The sequence below is a fragment of the Sabethes cyaneus genome, chromosome 3, assembly GCF_943734655.1.
Source record: "Sabethes cyaneus chromosome 3, idSabCyanKW18_F2, whole genome shotgun sequence".
NCBI lineage: Eukaryota > Metazoa > Arthropoda > Insecta > Diptera > Culicidae > Sabethes > Sabethes cyaneus.
This window is the reverse complement of record NC_071355.1, coordinates 135,527,205-135,546,986: the sequence shown is the minus strand read 5'-3', so window position 1 is coordinate 135,546,986 and position 19,782 is coordinate 135,527,205. Positions and strand designations below refer to the sequence as shown.

General features: G+C 39.4%; 1 protein-coding gene across 7 annotated transcripts in view; it reads left to right on the top strand.

Annotated features, from left to right (window-relative positions):
* LOC128741322 (protein hu-li tai shao) overlaps positions 1-19,782 on the top strand; it is a 175,169-nt gene that overhangs the window by 17,976 nt on the left and 137,411 nt on the right. For all 7 annotated transcript variants that reach the window (XM_053837056.1, XM_053837057.1, XM_053837054.1 and 4 more), the window contains 2 exons: positions 6,409-6,995; positions 7,050-7,217. In XM_053837056.1, coding sequence (XP_053693031.1) covers positions 6,419-6,995; positions 7,050-7,217 — 745 coding nt within the window. In that variant the 5' untranslated portion in view covers positions 6,409-6,418. The remainder of the gene's footprint in view (positions 1-6,408; positions 6,996-7,049; positions 7,218-19,782) is intronic.

Sequence of the window (19,782 nt, the reverse complement as noted above, 5' to 3'; positions counted from 1 at the left end):
ATTCAATAGTGATATACTACCCAAGCAGCACCATTTGTTGCATGAAGGGTTACGCAACTATAATTGAAACATTCAAATATGGTAAAAGTTTGCATCAGTTACCTTTATCGAACTGTTATGTGATTGAAAAAGCGCAAGAGGTGGAGCCTATATGCAACCAATTGTTACACAGATGTTTTATGGAACATCAATGCGCGTTATCTATCCATTCGCGACTACGATACTAAAAGAGATTTTAAGCCTGTTCGCACTCCCACGAAATCCTATGCCGCGTTGTCAAAACTTGCGTGAAAACATAAACAAAAATACTTCCTTCTCTTTTTTTCTCGCACAAAAACCAAAGCGCGTTATCTAAATACAAGCAGGTATTCGCGACTACAATACTAAAAGAGATTTTATGCCTGTTCGCACTCACACGAAATCCTATGTCCCGTTGTCGAAACTTGCGACTACGATACTAAAAGAGATTTTAAGCCTGTTCGCACTCCCACGAAATCCTATGCCGCGTTGTCAAAACTTGCGTGAAAACAAAAACAAAAATACTTTCTTCTCTTTTTTCCTCACACTAAAACCAAACAATTATGAGCAACTTCATCACGAATTATGTTTAGCGGGAACCGGGATTTCCTCTCTGGGCTCCAAGACGAAAATTATTTACATTAATATTCTTAATGCGACTTTAGTTTTTTGGGCCTATTATGAGCTAATCTCCATGCCATTCAAAATTTATCGTGCAAAATATAATTTTGCGTTGTATTATTTGATGCGCCTCGTGAAAGTTATTAATTTATTTATTTTCAAGTTTAAAGAATTAACCCAGCCAGATTAAGAATTCGTTTACGATGGAAAAATGCGGTGTAAAATCGAACTAGATACTGTAATCAAATAATATTTTAGTAAATGCCATGGGTTCCTGATGAATGTTCGTGTAATTATTGTTAAAATAAAAACATTCCTTCGTTGAAAAATATTTTTTCATAAAACTATGGCGGAATATGATGTTACATTGGTTGTATTTGTTTGGTTACATTTTATTTAACAATATGCCGTAATCAACATGATGCAACATCATGTGACATTATTGTTTAGCAATGGCATTATAATAACACGATGTTACGATGAAGTTTCATGTTACTAGATATAGACTAATATATTTGTGACAGCCAGTATAAGTATTGGATAACCTGAATCCAACATATTAATAACATGAAGTTGCTTATTTGTTGCGTGTTTCAATACTGTAACCGGTGAAGTTTTTTGCAATTTAAACAAGACTTAATAGCCACATGGAAGATGTTGCAAGTGCTGCTTGGGTAGGCAATAATACCTTTCGAATGAGACTATTAGGGCATAAATCGGTTTAGCTGACACACACACACTCACACACACACACTCACACACACACACTCACACACACACACTCACACACACACACTCACACACACACACACTCACACACACACACACACACACACACACACACACACACACACACACACACACACACACACACACACACACACACACACACACACACACACACACACACACACACACACACTGACATTGCTCAGTTCGTCGAGCTAAATCGATTGGTATATGTGACTCGGCCCTCCGGTCCTCGGATCAACTTCATGTTTTTCGACCAATTTCTAAACCTTTGTTATATACTATAACAAAGGTAAAAATATTCTCTAACTTACCTTAGGTGCCAGTTTTGGGCCATTCTGTTTACATGAGGCAAAGAAAGCGTGTAGGGTGCTATATCACTGCATATGTGCGTTGCAAACAGGAAATGTTTATCAACTTAGGGGCTATATTAGCTCGTCTCATTATGCCTGATTTCTATTTTCAGGTATGTATAATAAATTCAAGTTGGTCACGTGGTTGTCGAGTCACTGTAAATCTCGCATGTGCATAGTATTTTTCGCTGTAAATTTTCAAGTTATGATTGTTTGCGAGTACCATTACCATTATATTAAAGTTATAAAAATGTTATGTTATATATCTTAATTTTTGTAATTACTGGCTGTACAAGAAAATTTTCGAATATCCAGGTTAGTCTCATATAACTAGTACTTACATAATAAGTATCGTTTCATATGGCAATTTAGCATCGTTTGCTTTTGTGCCTCGCTCCTTGCATTTTTCCGACAGCGGTTCTTTTTGAAGCTCATTTTTAATCAACTTGGGCACACTTAACAATGACGCGTTCACAAACCAGAACTTAATGAAAAGAAAAAAAAGAAAAATTACGAAAACATCATTGAATGGGAGGGTCAAACTTCCTAAAGTTAACCTTGGCCCGGCTAACAACATATTGTGGATAATGAGCGGGCCTTTTCCCTCACCTATTGGGGTCATTCTGCATTGGGAGGGCTTACTTAATGATTGACTCATGTGATTTAGTTTCTGAAAGGCGATTCTTAGACATCCCTGGTACGTGCAAGTGATGTTGCTTGCCTACCGATTCCCTTTTGGCCCTTCATGCAGGAGCTGGTAAACATGGCCGATCGTTATGGTTGTACAATTCCTCTTGTCATGATAAGACCATTGCTATGAACGGTTCGCCTTCTGAGATAGGTAGTAGTCCCCATACATACATACATTTGAGGCTAAGAAAACGAAAATCATATTGAGCATGCATGATGTTTCGAACAGTTCATGTCACTTTCTGCATGCGTCTAATGCATAGTAAAAAACTGTATCATTGAGTATTACGTTCCTAATATCCAAAATTAGGGTATGTACTTGGACACTACGGAATAAAACGACCAATTTCGAGCCCCCAAAGCACTGATAGCTGATACTCCGGAGTGTCTAATTTGTCGTATTTCTATTTTTATCTTATCTAGCACCTATGATGGGAAAGCGGTACCGAATTTCACTAAACTATTGTTTGATTTATTTTTGCCTCAATCTAATTCGGTTCCTTTAAAACATGTTTGAGAACAAACATCAGCTTAGGAATAGCCTGATATTCATGACTAAAAGGTTGGCCAAGAAATAAGCGGTTTCAAACGTGAATAGTTTCAGAGATTTGTATTCTTGAAACGTATTGGCAGCACAGCATATGCGTTCTAAGTGAAAAAGTTGTAGATACTTAAACTACAATTTTCACGTAGCGCTTGCTATGTTGCGTATTGCGTATTTATACTGTCGCTTTTCGCATAACAGTTCCAACTCCATAGAAACCAGAACTGTAATGAGAATAGTGGCAGTATATACACGGAATACACCGTTTACGCAACATAGCAAGCTACGTGAATACCCCTACTATGATTAGATTACGATACTATTTAGTGGTTACCGAATTCTGATCTAGTAAGCGACAAGGATTTGGATTATTCAAAAAAAAAAAACAAGATAACTAACCAAGTGACACGCAAGCAAAATCAAAGCAAAATTCGAATGCAGGTCAAGTTATACGTTTGTGGCCCTCTAAGGGGATCCTGTGGCAATACACTGTTATCAAACTGGTTCATCTCTATCAGGACTGCAAATAAATAAATAAATAAATAAACAAATAAATAAATAAATGCTTACTTTATGTGGTTGGGTCAAAAAATTTGGAGTTTGGTTCTGTTTGAACTAAAATTTAAGTACTGTACAAAGTTTTTGTATTAAATTTTTAATAATATGGAAAAATAAACGCTGGTTTCTTTTCTTTTGTTTAGTTATTAAAGGTTTGATGTTATTATTTTTTCTTGCATATTTCAGTCCAGTAATATTTTTCCTGTATTTATTAAGTAAAAATTTGCAAAAATAACAAAAAAGATCTAATTTAGATTTTTTATTACAAATCTGTGGTAATAATTTTTCCATCTAATTTGTGACTTTTCCATATGAGAAACATAATTTGTAAAAAATCTGTATGTATTGGTGAATCCACCATCAGTTCAAGGTCCTGCCAGTGTATGTAGGTTGACTTACAGTAGATCCAAATTTGATTGTCAAATGAATTTCACACCAAAGCTGTTGTAGAAGGACCAAAAGGGATTGGGCGGACCCACAAGCAGAGACACTTGTGCGCATTCCGGGATCATAAGAATTTCCTTCCAGCACTAGAATCCTTCCATGTAACAATCAATTTCGCTGTACCAGCTTTAACCCACGTGATGTTTTGTTTGTTCGAAGAGTGCAACATAAATATTGTTTCCGACCTTCAGGAGTTTCCTCCTAGTGATTCCGGGTGACTCCTCACTCCATCCTCCAGTCTTCCACTCATATGTTGCCTCTGTATTCATGAATTTATTATTTAATGCAGATAATGAATTTATCACATGATATATAATGAAATGAATTAATATGGATGAAAATAGAACGACCTCACCAGCAGTCCTTTGCATCAGATATAGTTGCATCATAATGATGCCATCATTTGAGTTTCCATCAATCCTAAATATACAACAACCCAACAATATCCATGTACATTAATAGCAAACTTTACGGTCAATGTTTCGATTGTATAGTAGGTTTTTGAAGAGCTAGAACGAAACAAACAATTAGAATATATGTTGGGGCTTACCTATCAACGGGGCTGGGTGGATCAGCCGTCTGCCCAAAACTACGATTTTGATATCAAGCAGCCGGGAGCATCGCACCTCCTAGCTTAGCTACTCAATTTTATGGAAAGAGTATTACCGGGTATGACCACGTGGAGGTGCTAGATAGGAACTTGGGTTGGCTAGAGTTATGTTGGACGCATCTTCATTGCCTTCCCCCTTTCATACCCAATTTGTAAAAAATCTGTACGTGATGATGGAGAAAAACGGAAACCATTTTTGAATTCAGCACCCCAAAAAAAATATAATACACCTAAATATCATAAAATAAAATATCTCATGCATCTGATTTTTTTTGTATTTTTGCATACCTGTGTTATCTATCTTCAAAAAAAATTCATCAATTTCTGAGATGGCCTTTTTTGGAAAATCGAATTTTAGTCTTTAAAATGCTTTTTTCTCAGTGTAGAAAATAGCAATCAATTTTTATTTTTTTCAGTATTTTTTATGAAAATTCAGAAGATTTTCAAAAAGTCACCCATAGATCATTTTTTGTAGGTCCTATAATTTTCGAGTTATATTTTTTATAATAAAAAAGGGAAAAAAATTAAGCCCTTTTCAAAAGCTAGTCTAGACGAATTTTCGAAAAACTAAATATGCAAAGATGTTTATTTACGTGAACTCTACACAACAAAAAAATTCATCCCTCAGCCTCAGCCTCCAGCCTTCCCGCCTTGGGAAGGTCGGAACTAAACAGTGAAGAAGTACCTCGCCAAAATGGACATTCTTAAGTGGATGGATCAGTCAAGGCTGGCTGAAGGCTGAACGTGCTGGTGAAAAACATCTTTACGGCGAAGGATGACGAGACCTATACTTGATGTTATGGCGTTAAATATATCTCCCACAGAAATTCCCCAAAGAATGTCCTTCTGTAACTGACGATCAGCAAGAAGCGAATGTTCAAGCTGCTGTTCTTTCTTTCGGGGCTTGTGGTGAACGGGGATATATGCCGTATGAAGTGCATGCTGGAAGTTACCGCCTGGAGAACGTGGTTTTTTGGCCGCCTCGGCCTCGGCCCAATGTGCCAAAAGATGGAGGAGATGTACCGGTTGAAGATAATCATTGTACTGATTACCGTCAACCCTTCCGGTGTCCCCCAGCTGCAAACAATAGAACATTTTCATTGTTTCATCGGCCATGACTAAGATTCCGGCTAACTGCGTTATCACAACAGCTTGTTTGTCCTTAAAGAAAGAAACTTAGAAACTTAGTATCTATTATCCAGAAATATTTGTGTTTCAGTTCCATATTACATGCTTTATCAGTGTCCGTTTCTTATGTTATTATTGCCGGATATGAAATTTCGATTCAATTAGAACTCGTTTGAATTCGACTTGTTAAATCGAATCGAACTGTTAAATTTTAACCAAAAAGTTAAAAATTTCGCGAAATGGTTCACAGCCTCAATAGAGTATTACCGGGTATGATCGCGTGGAGGCGCTAGGTAGGAGCTTGGGCTGGCGAAAGCTATGTTGGACGCTTTCTCGTTTGCCTTCCCCATTTCATATCCTAATACTATTTTTTCTTTAATTCTATTTTTTTCTAACGATTATTACAAAGTACAGGCTACATACACCGAAGAAAATAATACAAAATTAAACAGTTAAACCTTTTAAACATTAGGTCTACTTGCAGGGAATCGTTATCAGCGGCTCTTGAGAAAAGATTGAATGTACTTTCATTTATTATAGAGCGTTGTGTTCTGTTGAAATGCTTACGTGGGGCATTACATTTTCTGTATCGATTTTTTATGCCATCTTCCAAAAGGCTTATCCTAACCTTTATAGATTAGCATTATAATAGATCCCTTTGAAAACAAGATTTTTTTTTTCATATATTTTAGGACAAACAAAATGGCGGAAACAGAGACAGTTGTTCATACCAACGGCATCGATGCAATTGCAGAAGAAGACGAGTGTAATAAGACACGTCCAGCCGACATAGAAGCAGATATGCGTGAAATGGAGCGCCGCAAAAGAGTTGAAGCTATTATGAATTCTCGTTTATTTCGAGAAGAATTAGAACGAATTGTCGATGGTCAAATGCGCGAAGGTGGATCTTCTAATATCCTTCAACAACTGTCCGATATCATGGGAATGCCTGCTGCTCGGATTGGTAGTGTTTTCAAAAGTTCCAATTGTGTAGTTCCCATTAATGATATTCGTGGTGTTGAAGCAATGGGATATGAAAAAGGAGAAAAAATCCTTCGCTGTAAATTGGCTGCTACATTCAGGCTGATAGACTTGTATGGTTGGGCTCAAGGTATAGGAAGCCATATAACGGCGAGATTAAATGCGGATCAAGAACTGTTCTTGGTTAATCCCTTCGGTGTTTTGAACCATGAAATCACTGCATCTTCATTAAATAAAGTGAATATGCAAGGGCTGGTGACTGAACAAGGAACAACAAATTTTGGCGTCAACACTAGTCGTATGTTAGCAGCTAGTGTCAGCAAAGCAAAATCATTAACTTTATTTTTTACAGAATTCACATTGCATTCCGTAATTCATGCTGCAAGGCCTGACATAAGATGTGCAATATATGTTGGTTGTAATTCAGTCGTCGCTATTTCAGCTTTAAAACAAGGATTGCTACCCCTCACAAAGGACAGTGCTCTGCTTGGTGAAATATCTACTCACACATATACAGGAGGTAAATGTTGTTTATCGCTGTTTTGAATTTCCATAACTTTCCAGGATAAATACTAATATTTCTTTACCTATTATTATAACTAAATACCAATTATTGTTGTATTATGCCTACATCATTTTGTTTTATCATATCTCAATGCTGCATGCTATGTGCAGGTCTCCATATCGTCGAATGGTATTTTGACGAAAACCATTCTAACGGAAAACAGTCTGCGAAATACAGGACAGAAGACCTGTTTTCAGCCTATTAGGCGCAACCTGAACAATATTCATGAAGTATGTTGAAACTGTATTTGATACAAGTTTTGCATACTTTGGTAACATTTTCTGAATATCAGCGCATTTTGGTATTAATACAGTCAAATTTCGTTAATTGTTAAGCCTATGGGCGATTTTTAGAAAAACTTTTGGTAGTCGGGTTGATCAAAAACAAGAGATGATATGAACAACACTTGAACTGTTAGTTATAATAGCTCAACATAATTAATTAAGGTCTTTGTCAAAATACCGCGATAAGCTTAATGCAGTTAACGAAATTTGACTGTAACACGCTTTTTTAATATCAGTTATAGGCTCGAAAAAAGATGAGCTTGAGGCGATTATTTTAAGCCTGTCGTTGCCAGAATATGCTTGACCGCATTTCAAGGTCAAGACTAAAACACGAAGTTTGGTCTACTGTCGTTACCAGTTGATTCTATTTTGTGCCTATGTGATGCTATTTCCAGCAGACAGTATGATTAACCCTAAGTTAAGACTTATACAATAATCCCGCCAATAATAAATTACGTGATACTGCGTTTGCGCATACCGTAATTTCTTAATTTCTCCGTAAACAGTTTGTCTGATTGTGTTCTATTCTAAGCCTTCACATCGCCTAAAGCATATGCAAATATACCTATTATAAAAGTATAACTTTAACCTTTTAATAATGTTGGTTATTAACCCTAGAGCGGTCGCGCTAAAAAAAGTTTCGCAAGCGGTCGCGTCGTGTACTGAGTACACGGCGAATGATACTGCCTATATCTCAGGACTGGCATGAGATAGAAAGTTGCCGTTCTCGACAGAGTTGTTTATCTAGTTAAGACGCATCTGGAAACGAACAATAAAGTTTGAGAACTGATTCGCTAGATGGCGCAAATGGCGACCAAATTAAATGATTCTAGAATCTCAATACTAGAATCTCTAATGCCTTGGGACTGAGAAGAGATAGAAGGTTGCTGTCATTGTCAAAGTTGTTTATCTGGACGAGATCAATCTGACTGCGGACTGCGAGTATTTTTGGAATATCTCAGAGTCGTGACGAAATAGAATGTTACTATGTTCTACAAAGTTATATATATATACTAGCTGACCCGACAAACTTCGTATTTCCACAAATTAACCTGTGTTGTACATAAATCATGAATCTCGGATGATCTTTGTCACTTCTCGAGTTTTGCAAGCCCCCCAGTGAGCGGCGCTTCCGACGGCGGGTCACCGGCAACACTCGCGACCGGCTCGTCCTGAATGATCTAGTGTTACTATAGATAGTTTTTGTGGTCTTGTTATTGATTAATGTTTTATGGAAGAGTCTCGAATTTCTCGAGTTGGATTAGTTTTTGAGTTTCGCAAAAATTTCTGTTTTATTTGTATGAGAGTCCATATCCCCCTACCACAGGGGTGAGAGGTCTCTAACTATCATAAAATAAATTCAAGACTCAAAAATCTCCTACATGCTAAATTTGGTTCCATTTGCTTGATTAGTACTCAAATTATAAGGAAATTTGTATTTCATTTGTATTGGAGCCCCCCCTCCTAATGTGGGAAGAAGACCCAATTCATCACAGAAAAAATTCTTGCCTCCAAAAACACTTACATGCCAAATTTGGTTCCATTTGCTGGATTAGTTCTCGAGTTATGAGGAAATTTGTATTTCGTTTGTATAGGACCCCCCCTCCTAAAGTGGGGAGGGGTCCCAATTCATCATTGAAAAAAAAATTGTCTCCAAAAACACACATATGCCAAATTTGGTTCAATTCGCTTGATTAGTTCTCGAGTTATGAGGAAATTTGTATTTCATTTGTACAGGAGCCCCTCCTCTTAAAGTGGGGAGGGGTCCTAATTCACCATAGAAAATTTTCTTGCTCTCGAAAACCTTCATATGCTAAATTTGGTTGCATTTGCTTGATTAGTTCTCGAGTTATGAGGAAATTTGTATGGAAGCCCCCCCTCTTAAAGGGGAGAGGAGTTATAATTCCTCTTATAAAGAGGGGAGGGGTCTCAATTCACCATAGAATAAATTCTTGTCACCAAAAAAAACACCCACATGCCAAATGTTGTTCTATTTGCTTGATTAGTTCTCGAGTTAGGAGGAAATTTGTATTTCATTTGTACAGGAGCCCCCCCTCTTAGAGTGGGGAGGGGTCCTAATTCACCGTAGAAAATTTTCTTGCCCTCGAAAACCTTCACATGCCAAAGTTGGTTCCATTTGCTTGATTAGTTCTCGAGTTATGAGGAAATTTGTATGGAAGCCCCCCCTCTTAAAGGGGAGAGGAGTTACAATTCCCCTTATAAAGAGGGAGGGGTCTCAATTTACCATAGAATAAATTCTTGTCACCGAAAACACCCACATGCCAAATTTGGTTCTATTTGCTTGATTAGTTCTCGAGTTATGAGGAAATTTGTATTTCATTTGTATAGGAGCCCCCCCTCCTAAAGTGGGGAGAGGTTCTTATTCATCATAGAAAACATTCTTGCCTCCAAAAACACCTACATGCCAAATTTGGTTCCATTTGCTGGATTAGCTCTCGAGTTATAAGGAAATTTGTATTTCGTTTGTATAGGAGCCCCCCCCCTCTTAAAGTGGGGAGGGGTCCCAATTCATCATAGAAAAAAATTTTGTCTTCAAAAACACACACATGCCAAATTTGGTTCCATTTGCTTGATTAGTTCTCGAGTTATGAGGAAATTGGTATTTCATTTGTACAGGAGCCCCCCCTCTTAAAGTGAGGAGGGGTCCTAATTCAACATAGAAAATTTTCTTGCCCTCGAAAACCTTCACATGCCAAATTTGGTTCCATTTGCTTGATTAGTTCTCGAGTTATGAGGAAATTTGTATGGAAACCCCCCCTCTTAAAGGGGAGAGGAGTTATAATTCCCCTTATAAAGAGGGAAGGGGTCTCAAATTACCCTAGAATAAATTCTTGTCACCGAAAACACCCACATGCCAAATTTGGTTCTATTTGCTTGATTAGTTCTCGAGTTATGCAGAAATTTGTGTTTCATTTGTATGGGAGCCCCCCCTCTTAGTGGGGGGAGGGGTCTCTAACCATCACTAAAACCTTTCCTGGCCCCAAAAACCTCTACATGCAAATTTTCACGCCGATTGGTTCAGTAGTTTTTGATTCTATAAGGAACACAGGACAGACAGACAGACAGACAGACAGAAATCCTTCTTTATAGGTATAGATATATCTATACCTATAAAGAAGGATTTCTGTCTGTCTGTCTGTCTGTCTGTCTGTCTGTCTGTCTGTCTGTCTGTCTGTCTGTCTGTCTGTCTGTCTGTCTGTCTGTCTGTCTGTCTGTCTGTCTGTCTGTCTGTCTGTCTGTCTGTCTGTCTGTCTGTCTGTCTGTCTGTCTGTCTGTCTGTCTGTCTGTCTGTCTGTCTGTCTGTCTGTCTGTCTGTCTGTCTGTCTGTCTGTCTGTCTGTCTGTCTGTCTGTCTGTCTGTCTGTCTGTCTGTCTGTCTGTCTGTCTGTCTGTCTGTCTGTCTGTCTGTCTGTCTGTCTGTCTGTCTGTCTGTCTGTCTGTCTGTCTGTCTGTCTGTCTGTCTGTCTGTCTGTCTGTCTGTCTGTCTGTCTGTCTGTCTGTCTGTCTGTCTGTCTGTCTGTCTGTCTGTCTGTCTGTCTGTCTGTCTGTCTGTCTGTCTGTCTGTCTGTCTGTCTGTCTGTCTGTCTGTCTGTCTGTCTGTCTGTCTGTCTGTCTGTCTGTCTGTCTGTCTGTCTGTCTGTCTGTCTGTCTGTCTGTCTGTCTGTCTGTCTGTCTGTCTGTCTGTCTGTCTGTCTGTCTGTCTGTCTGTCTGTCTGTCTGTCTGTCTGTCTGTCTGTCTGTCTGTCTGTCTGTCTGTCTGTCTGTCTGTCTGTCTGTCTGTCTGTCTGTCTGTCTGTCTGTCTGTCTGTCTGTCTGTCTGTCTGTCTGTCTGTCTGTCTGTCTGTCTGTCTGTCTGTCTGTCTGTCTGTCTGTCTGTCTGTCTGTCTGTCTGTCTGTCTGTCTGTCTGTCTGTCTGTCTGTCTGTCTGTCTGTCTGTCTGTCTGTCTGTCTGTCTGTCTGTCTGTCTGTCTGTCTGTCTGTCTGTCTGTCTGTCTGTCTGTCTGTCTGTCTGTCTGTCTGTCTGTCTGTCTGTCTGTCTGTCTGTCTGTCTGTCTGTCTGTCTGTCTGTCTGTCTGTCTGTCTGTCTGTCTGTCTGTCTGTCTGTCTGTCTGTCTGTCTGTCTGTCTGTCTGTCTGTCTGTCTGTCTGTCTGTCTGTCTGTCTGTCTGTCTGTCTGTCTGTCTGTCTGTCTGTCTGTCTGTCTGTCTGTCTGTCTGTCTGTCTGTCTGTCTGTCTGTCTGTCTGTCTGTCTGTCTGTCTGTCTGTCTGTCTGTCTGTCTGTCTGTCTGTCTGTCTGTCTGTCTGTCTGTCTGTCTGTCTGTCTGTCTGTCTGTCTGTCTGTCTGTCTGTCTGTCTGTCTGTCTGTCTGTCTGTCTGTCTGTCTGTCTGTCTGTCTGTCTGTCTGTCTGTCTGTCTGTCTGTCTGTCTGTCTGTCTGTCTGTCTGTCTGTCTGTCTGTCTGTCTGTCTGTCTGTCTGTCTGTCTGTCTGTCTGTCTGTCTGTCTGTCTGTCTGTCTGTCTGTCTGTCTGTCTGTCTGTCTGTCTGTCTGTCTGTCTGTCTGTCTGTCTGTCTGTCTGTCTGTCTGTCTGTCTGTCTGTCTGTCTGTCTGTCTGTCTGTCTGTCTGTCTGTCTGTCTGTCTGTCTGTCTGTCTGTCTGTCTGTCTGTCTGTCTGTCTGTCTGTCTGTCTGTCTGTCTGTCTGTCTGTCTGTCTGTCTGTCTGTCTGTCTGTCTGTCTGTCTGTCTGTCTGTCTGTCTGTCTGTCTGTCTGTCTGTCTGTCTGTCTGTCTGTCTGTCTGTCTGTCTGTCTGTCTGTCTGTCTGTCTGTCTGTCTGTCTGTCTGTCTGTCTGTCTGTCTGTCTGTCTGTCTGTCTGTCTGTCTGTCTGTCTGTCTGTCTGTCTGTCTGTCTGTCTGTCTGTCTGTCTGTCTGTCTGTCTGTCTGTCTGTCTGTCTGTCTGTCTGTCTGTCTGTCTGTCTGTCTGTCTGTCTGTCTGTCTGTCTGTCTGTCTGTCTGTCTGTCTGTCTGTCTGTCTGTCTGTCTGTCTGTCTGTCTGTCTGTCTGTCTGTCTGTCTGTCTGTCTGTCTGTCTGTCTGTCTGTCTGTCTGTCTGTCTGTCTGTCTGTCTGTCTGTCTGTCTGTCTGTCTGTCTGTCTGTCTGTCTGTCTGTCTGTCTGTCTGTCTGTCTGTCTGTCTGTCTGTCTGTCTGTCTGTCTGTCTGTCTGTCTGTCTGTCTGTCTGTCTGTCTGTCTGTCTGTCTGTCTGTCTGTCTGTCTGTCTGTCTGTCTGTCTGTCTGTCTGTCTGTCTGTCTGTCTGTCTGTCTGTCTGTCTGTCTGTCTGTCTGTCTGTCTGTCTGTCTGTCTGTCTGTCTGTCTGTCTGTCTGTCTGTCTGTCCTGTGTTCCTTATAGAATCAAAAACTACTGAACCAATCGGCGTGAAAATTTGCATGTAGAGGTTTTTGGGGCCAGGCAAGGTTTTAGTGATGGTTAGAGACCCCTCCCCCCACTAAGAGGGGGGGCTCCCATACAAATGAAACACAAATTTCTGCATAACTCGAGAACTAATCAAGCAAATAGAACCAAATTTGGCATGTGGGTGTTTTCGGTGACAAGAATTTATTCTAGGGTAATTTGAGACCCCTCCCCTCTTTATAAGGGGAATTATAACTCCTCTCCCCTTTAAGAGGGGGGGTTTCCATACAAATTTCCTCATAACTCGAGAACTAATCAAGCAAATGGAACCAAATTTGGCATGTGAAAGTTTTCGAGGGCAAGAAAATTTTCTATGTTGAATTAGGACCCCTCCTCACTTTAAGAGGGGGGGCTCCTATACAAACGAAATACAAATTTCCTTATAACTCGAGAGCTAATCCAGCAAATGGAACCAAATTTGGCATGTAGGTGTTTTTGGAGGCAAGAATTTTTTCTATGATGAATAAGAACCTCTCCCCACTTTAGGAGGGGGGGCTCCTATACAAATGAAATACAAATTTCCTCATAACTCGAGAACTAATCAAGCAAATAGAACCAAATTTGGCATGTGGGTGTTTTCGGTGACAAGAATTTATTCTATGGTAAATTGAGACCCCTCCCTCTTTATAAGGGGAATTGTAACTTCTCTCCCCTTTAAGAGGGGGGGCTTTCATACAAATTTCCTCATAACTCGAGAACTAATCAAGCAAATGGAACCAAATTTGGCATGTAGGTATTTTTGGAGGCAAGATTTTTTTCTATGATGAATAAGAACCTCTCCCCACTTTAGGAGGGGGGGCTCCTATACAAATGAAATACAAATTTCCTCATAACTCGAGAACTAATCAAGCAAATGGAACCAAATTTGGCATGTGAAGGTTTTCGAGAGCAAGAAAATTTTCTATGGTGAATTAGGACCCCTCCCCACTTTAAGAGGAGGGGCTCCTGTACAAATGAAATACAAATTTCCTCATAACTCGAGAACTAATCAAGCGAATTGAACCAAATTTGGCATATGTGTGTTTTTGGAGACAATTTTTTTTCAATGATGAATTGGGACCCCTCCCCACTTTAGGAGGGGGGGGGGTCCTATACAAACGAAATACAAATTTCCTCATAACTCGAGAACTAATCCAGCAAATGGAACCAAATTTGGCGTGTAGGTGTTTTTGGAGGCAAGAATTTTTTCTGTGATGAATTAGGACCTCTTCCCACATTAGGAGGGGGGGCTCCAATACAAATGAAATAAAAATTTCCCCATAACTCGAGAACTAATCAAGCAAATAGAACCAAATTCGGCATGTGGAGGTTTTTGGAGGCAAAAATACTTTCTACGGTGAATTAGGATCCTTCCACACTTCAAGAGGGGGGGCTTCTACACAAATGAAATACAAATTTCCTCATAATTTGAGAACTAATCAAGCAAATGGAACCATATTTGGCATGTGGGTGTTTTTGGAGGCAACCATTTTTCCCATTATGAATTAGGACTTCTTACCTTTTTAGGAGGGGGGGGGGCTCCCATTCAAACGAAATACAAATTTGCTCATAACTTTAGAACTAATCAAGCAAATGGAACCAAATTTGGCATGTGAGAGTTTTAGATGGCAGAATTTTTTTTCTGTGGTGTATTACGACCCCTTTCCCTTTTAAGAGGGTGGGCTCCCATACAAATGAAATACAAATTTCCTTATAATTTGAGTACTAATCAAGCAAATGGAACCAAATTTAGCATGTAGGAGATTTTTGAGTCTTGAATTTATTTTATGATAGTTAGAGACCTCTCACCCCTGTGGTAGGGGGATATGGACTCTCATACAAATAAAACAGAAATTTTTGCGAAACTCAAAAACTAATCCAACTCGAGAAATTCGAGACTCTTCCATAAAACAATAATCAATAACAAGACCACAAAAACTATCTATAGTAACACTAGATCATTCAGGCCGAGCCGGTCGCGAGTGTTGCCGGTGACCCGCCGTCGGAAGCGCCGCCCACTGGGGGGCTTGCAAAACTCGAGATAGTGACAAAGATCATCCGAGATTCATGATTTATGTACAACATAGGTTAATTTGTGGCAATACGAAGTTTGTCGGGTAAGCTAGTAATACATAATTGAAGAAAATGATCAATATTAACAATATTTTTTGTTCATCTAAATTATTTTGGAGCAATTTATTTTTTCCCAAATTGGTCTACTTTTCAAATATATCTACCAAAAATTTTCGGATGGGTAGATAAAATCGGTAAACCACTGTATATGTATCTATACCTATAAAGAAGGATTTCTGTCTGTCTGTCCTGTGTTCCTTATAGAATCAAAAACTACTGAACCAATCGGCGTGAAAATTTGCATGTAGAGGTTTTTGGGGCCAGGAAAGGTTTTAGTGATGGTTAGAGACCCCTCCCCCCACTAAGAGGGGAGGCTCCCATACAAATGAAACACAAATTTCTGCATAACTCGAGAACTAATCAAGCAAATAGAACCAAATTTGGCATGTGGGTGTTTTCGGTGACAAGAATTTATTCTAGGGTAATTTGAGACCCCTACCCTCTTTATAAGGGGAATTATAACTCCTCTCCCCTTTAAGAGGGGGGGTTTCCATACAAATTTCCTCATAACTCGAGAACTAATCAAGCAAATGGAACCAAATTTGGCATGTGAAGGTTTTCGAGGGCAAGAAAATTTTCTATGTTGAATTAGTACCCCTCCTCACTTTAAGAGGGGGGGCTCCTGTACAAATGAAATACCAATTTCCTCATAACTCGAGAACTAATCAAGCAAATGGAACCAAATTTGGCATGTGTGTATTTTTGGAGACAAAATTTTTTTCTATGATGAATTGGGACCCCTCCCCACTTTAAGTGGGGGGGGGGGGCTCCTATACAAACGAAATACAAATTTCCTTATAACTCGAGAGCTAATCCAGCAAATGGAACCAAATTTGGCATGTAGGTGTTTTTGGAGGCAAGAATTTTTTCTATGATGAATAAGAACCTCTCCCCACTTTAGGAGGGGGGGCTCCTATACAAATGAAATACAAATTTCCTCATAACTCGAGAACTAATCAAGCAAATAGAACCAAATTTGGCATGTGGGTGTTTTCGGTGACAAGAATTTATTCTATGGTAAATTGAGACCCCTCCCTCTTTATAAGGGGAATTGTAACTCCACTCCCCTTTAAGAGGGGGAGCTTCCATACAAATTTCCTCATAATTCGAGAACTAATCAAGCAAATGGAACCAAATTTGGCATGTGAAGGTTTTCGAGGGCAGGAAAATTTTCTACGGTGAATTAGGACCCCTCCCCACTCTAAGAGGGGGGGCTCCTGTACAAATGAAATACAAATTTCCTCCTAACTCGAGAACTAATCAAGCAAATAGAACAACATTTGGCATGTGGGTGTTTTTTTTTGGTGACAAGAATTTATTCTATGGTGAATTGAGACCCCTCCCCTCTTTATAAGAGGAATTATAACTCCTCTCCCCTTTAAGAGGGGGGGCTTCCATACAAATTTCCTCATAACTCGAGAACTAATCAAGCAAATGCAACCAAATTTGGCATGTGCAGGTTTTCGAGAGCAAGAAAATTTTCTATGGTGAATTAGGACCCCTCCCCACTTTAAGAGGAGGGGCTCCTGTACAAATGAAATACAAATTTCCTCATAACTCGAGAACTAATCAAGCGAATTGAACCAAATTTGGCATATGTGTGTTTTTGGAGACAATTTTTTTTTCAATGATGAATTGGGACCCCTCCCCACTTTAGGAGGGGGGGTCCTATACAAACGAAATACAAATTTCCTCATAACTCGAGAACTAATCCAGCAAATGGAACCAAATTTGGCGTGTAGGTGTTTTTGGAGGCAAGAATTTTTTCTGTGATGAATTAGGACCTCTTCCCACATTAGGAGGGGGGGGTCCAATACAAATGAAATACAAATTTCCCCATATCTCGAGAACTAATCAAGCAAATAGAACCAAATTCGGCATGTGGAGGTTTTTGGAGGTAAAAATATTTTCTTCGGTGAATTAGGATCCTTCCACACTTCAAGAGGGGGGGCTTCTACACAAATGAAATACAAATTTCCTCATAATTCGAGAACTAATCAAGCAAATGGAACCATATTTGGCATGTGGGTGTTTTTAGAGGCAACCATTTTTCCCATTATGAATTAGGACTTCTTACCTTTTTAGGAGGGGGGGGGCTCCCATTCAAACGAAATACAAATTTGCTCATAACTTTAGAACTAATCAAGCAAATGGAACCAAATTTGGCATGTGAGAGTTTTAGATGGCAGAATTTTTTTTCTGTTGTGTATTACGACCCCTTTCCCTTTTAAGAGGGTGGGCTCCCATACAAATGAAATACAAATTTCCTTATAATTTGAGTACTAATGATTATTTTATGATAGTTAGAGACCTCTCACCCCTGTGGTAGGGGGATATGGACTCTCATACAAATAAAACAGAAATTTTTGCGAAACTCAAAAACTAATCCAACTCGAGAAATTCGAGACTCTTCCATAAAACATTAATCAATAACAAGACCACAAAAACTATATAGTAACACTAGATCATTCAGGACGAGCCGGTCGCGAGTGTTGCCGGTGACCCGCCGTCGGAAGCGCCGCCCACTGGGGGGCTTGCAAAACTCGAGATTGTGACAAAGATCATCCGAGATTCATGATTTATGTACAACACAGGTTAATTTGTGGCAATACGAAGTTTGTCGGGTTATATATATATATATATATATATATATATATATATATATATATATATATATATATATATATATATACCCATAAAAAAGGATTTCTGTCTGTCTGTCTGTCCGTATGTTCCTTATAGAATCGAAAACTACTGAACCAATCGGCATGAAAATATGCATGTAGAGGTTTTTTGGGGCCAGGAAAGGTTTTATGAGGGTTAGAAACCCCTCCCCCCACTAAGAGGGGAGGCTCCCATACAAATGAAACACAAATTTCTGCATAACTCGACAACTAATCAAGCAAATAGAAAAAAATTTGGCATGTGGGTGTTTCCGGTGACAAGAATTTATTCTATGGTAAATTGAGACCCCTCCCCTCTTTATAAGGGGAATTATAACTCCTCTCCTCTTTAAAAGGGGGGGCTTCCATTCAAATTTCCTCATAACACGAGAACTAATCAAGCAAATGCAACCAAATTTGGCATGTGAAGGTTTTCGAGGGCAAGAATATTTTCTATAGTAAATTAGGACCCCTCCCCACTTTAAGAGGGGGGGGGGGGGGGCTCTTGTACCAAAGAAACACAATTTTCCTCATAACTCGAGAACTAATCAAGCAATTGGAACCAAATTTGACACGTGGGTGTTTTTGGAGACAAAAATATTTTCTATGATGAACTGGGACCCCTCTTCACTTTAGGAGGGGGGCTCCTATACAAATGAAATACAAATTTCCTCATAACTCGAGAGCTAATCAAGCAAATGAAACCAAATTTGGCATGTGAAAGTTTTCGAGGGCAAGAATATTTTCTATGGTGAATTAGGACCCCTCCCAACTTTAAGACGGGGGGGGGGGCTCCTATACAAACGAAATACAAATTTCCTCATAACTCGAGAACTAATCAAGCAAATGGAACCAAATTTGGCACGTGGGTGTTTTTGGAGACAAAAATTTTTTCTATGATGAATTGGGACCCCTACCCACTTTGGGAGGGGGGCTCCTATACAAATGAAATTCAAATTTCCTCATAACTCGAGAACTAATCAAGCAAATGGAACTATATTTGGCATGTGGGTGTTTTTGGAGGCAAACATTTTTTCTATGATGAATTAGGACCCCTTACCTTTTTAAGAGGGGGGGCTCTCATACAAACGAAACACAAATTTCCTCATAACTCTAGAACTAATCAAGCAAATGGAACCAAATTTATCATGTGGGTGTTTTTGTACGCAAGACTATTTTCAATGGTATATTTTCTATGGATTTCCCCACTTTAAGAGGGGGGGGGGCTCCTATACAAATGAAATGCAAATTTCCTCTTATCTCGAGAACTAATCAATCAAATGGAACCAAATTTGGCACGTGGGAGTTTTAGATGGCAGAAACTTTTTTCTATGGTGAATTACGACCCTTTCCCCTTTTAAGAGGGGAGCTCCCATACAAATGAAATTCAAATTTCCTTATAACTTGAGAACTAATCAAGCAAATGGAACCAAATTTGGCATGTGGGAGATTTTGGAGTCTTGAATTCATTTTACGATAGTTAGAGACCTCTCACCCCTGTGGTAGGGGGATATGGACTCTTATACAAATAAAACAGAAATTTTTGCGAAACTCAAAAACTAATCGAACTCGAGAAATTCGAGACTCTTCCATAAAACAGTAGTCAATACAAGACCACAAAAACTATGTATAGTACTATCTATAACACTAGATCATTCAGGACGAGACGGTCGCGAATGTTGCCGGTGACCCGCCATCGGAAGCGCCGCCCACTGAGGGGCTTGCAAAACTCGAGATTGTGACAAAGATCATCCGAGATTCATGATTTATGTACAACACAGGTTAATTTGTGGCAATACGAAGTTTGTCGGGTCAGCTAGTATATATATATATATATATATATATATATATATATATATATATATATATATATATATATATATATATATATATATATCTATACCTATAAAGAAGGATTTCTGTCTGTCTGTCTGTCTGTCTGTCTGTCTGTCTGTCTGTCTGTCTGTCTGTCT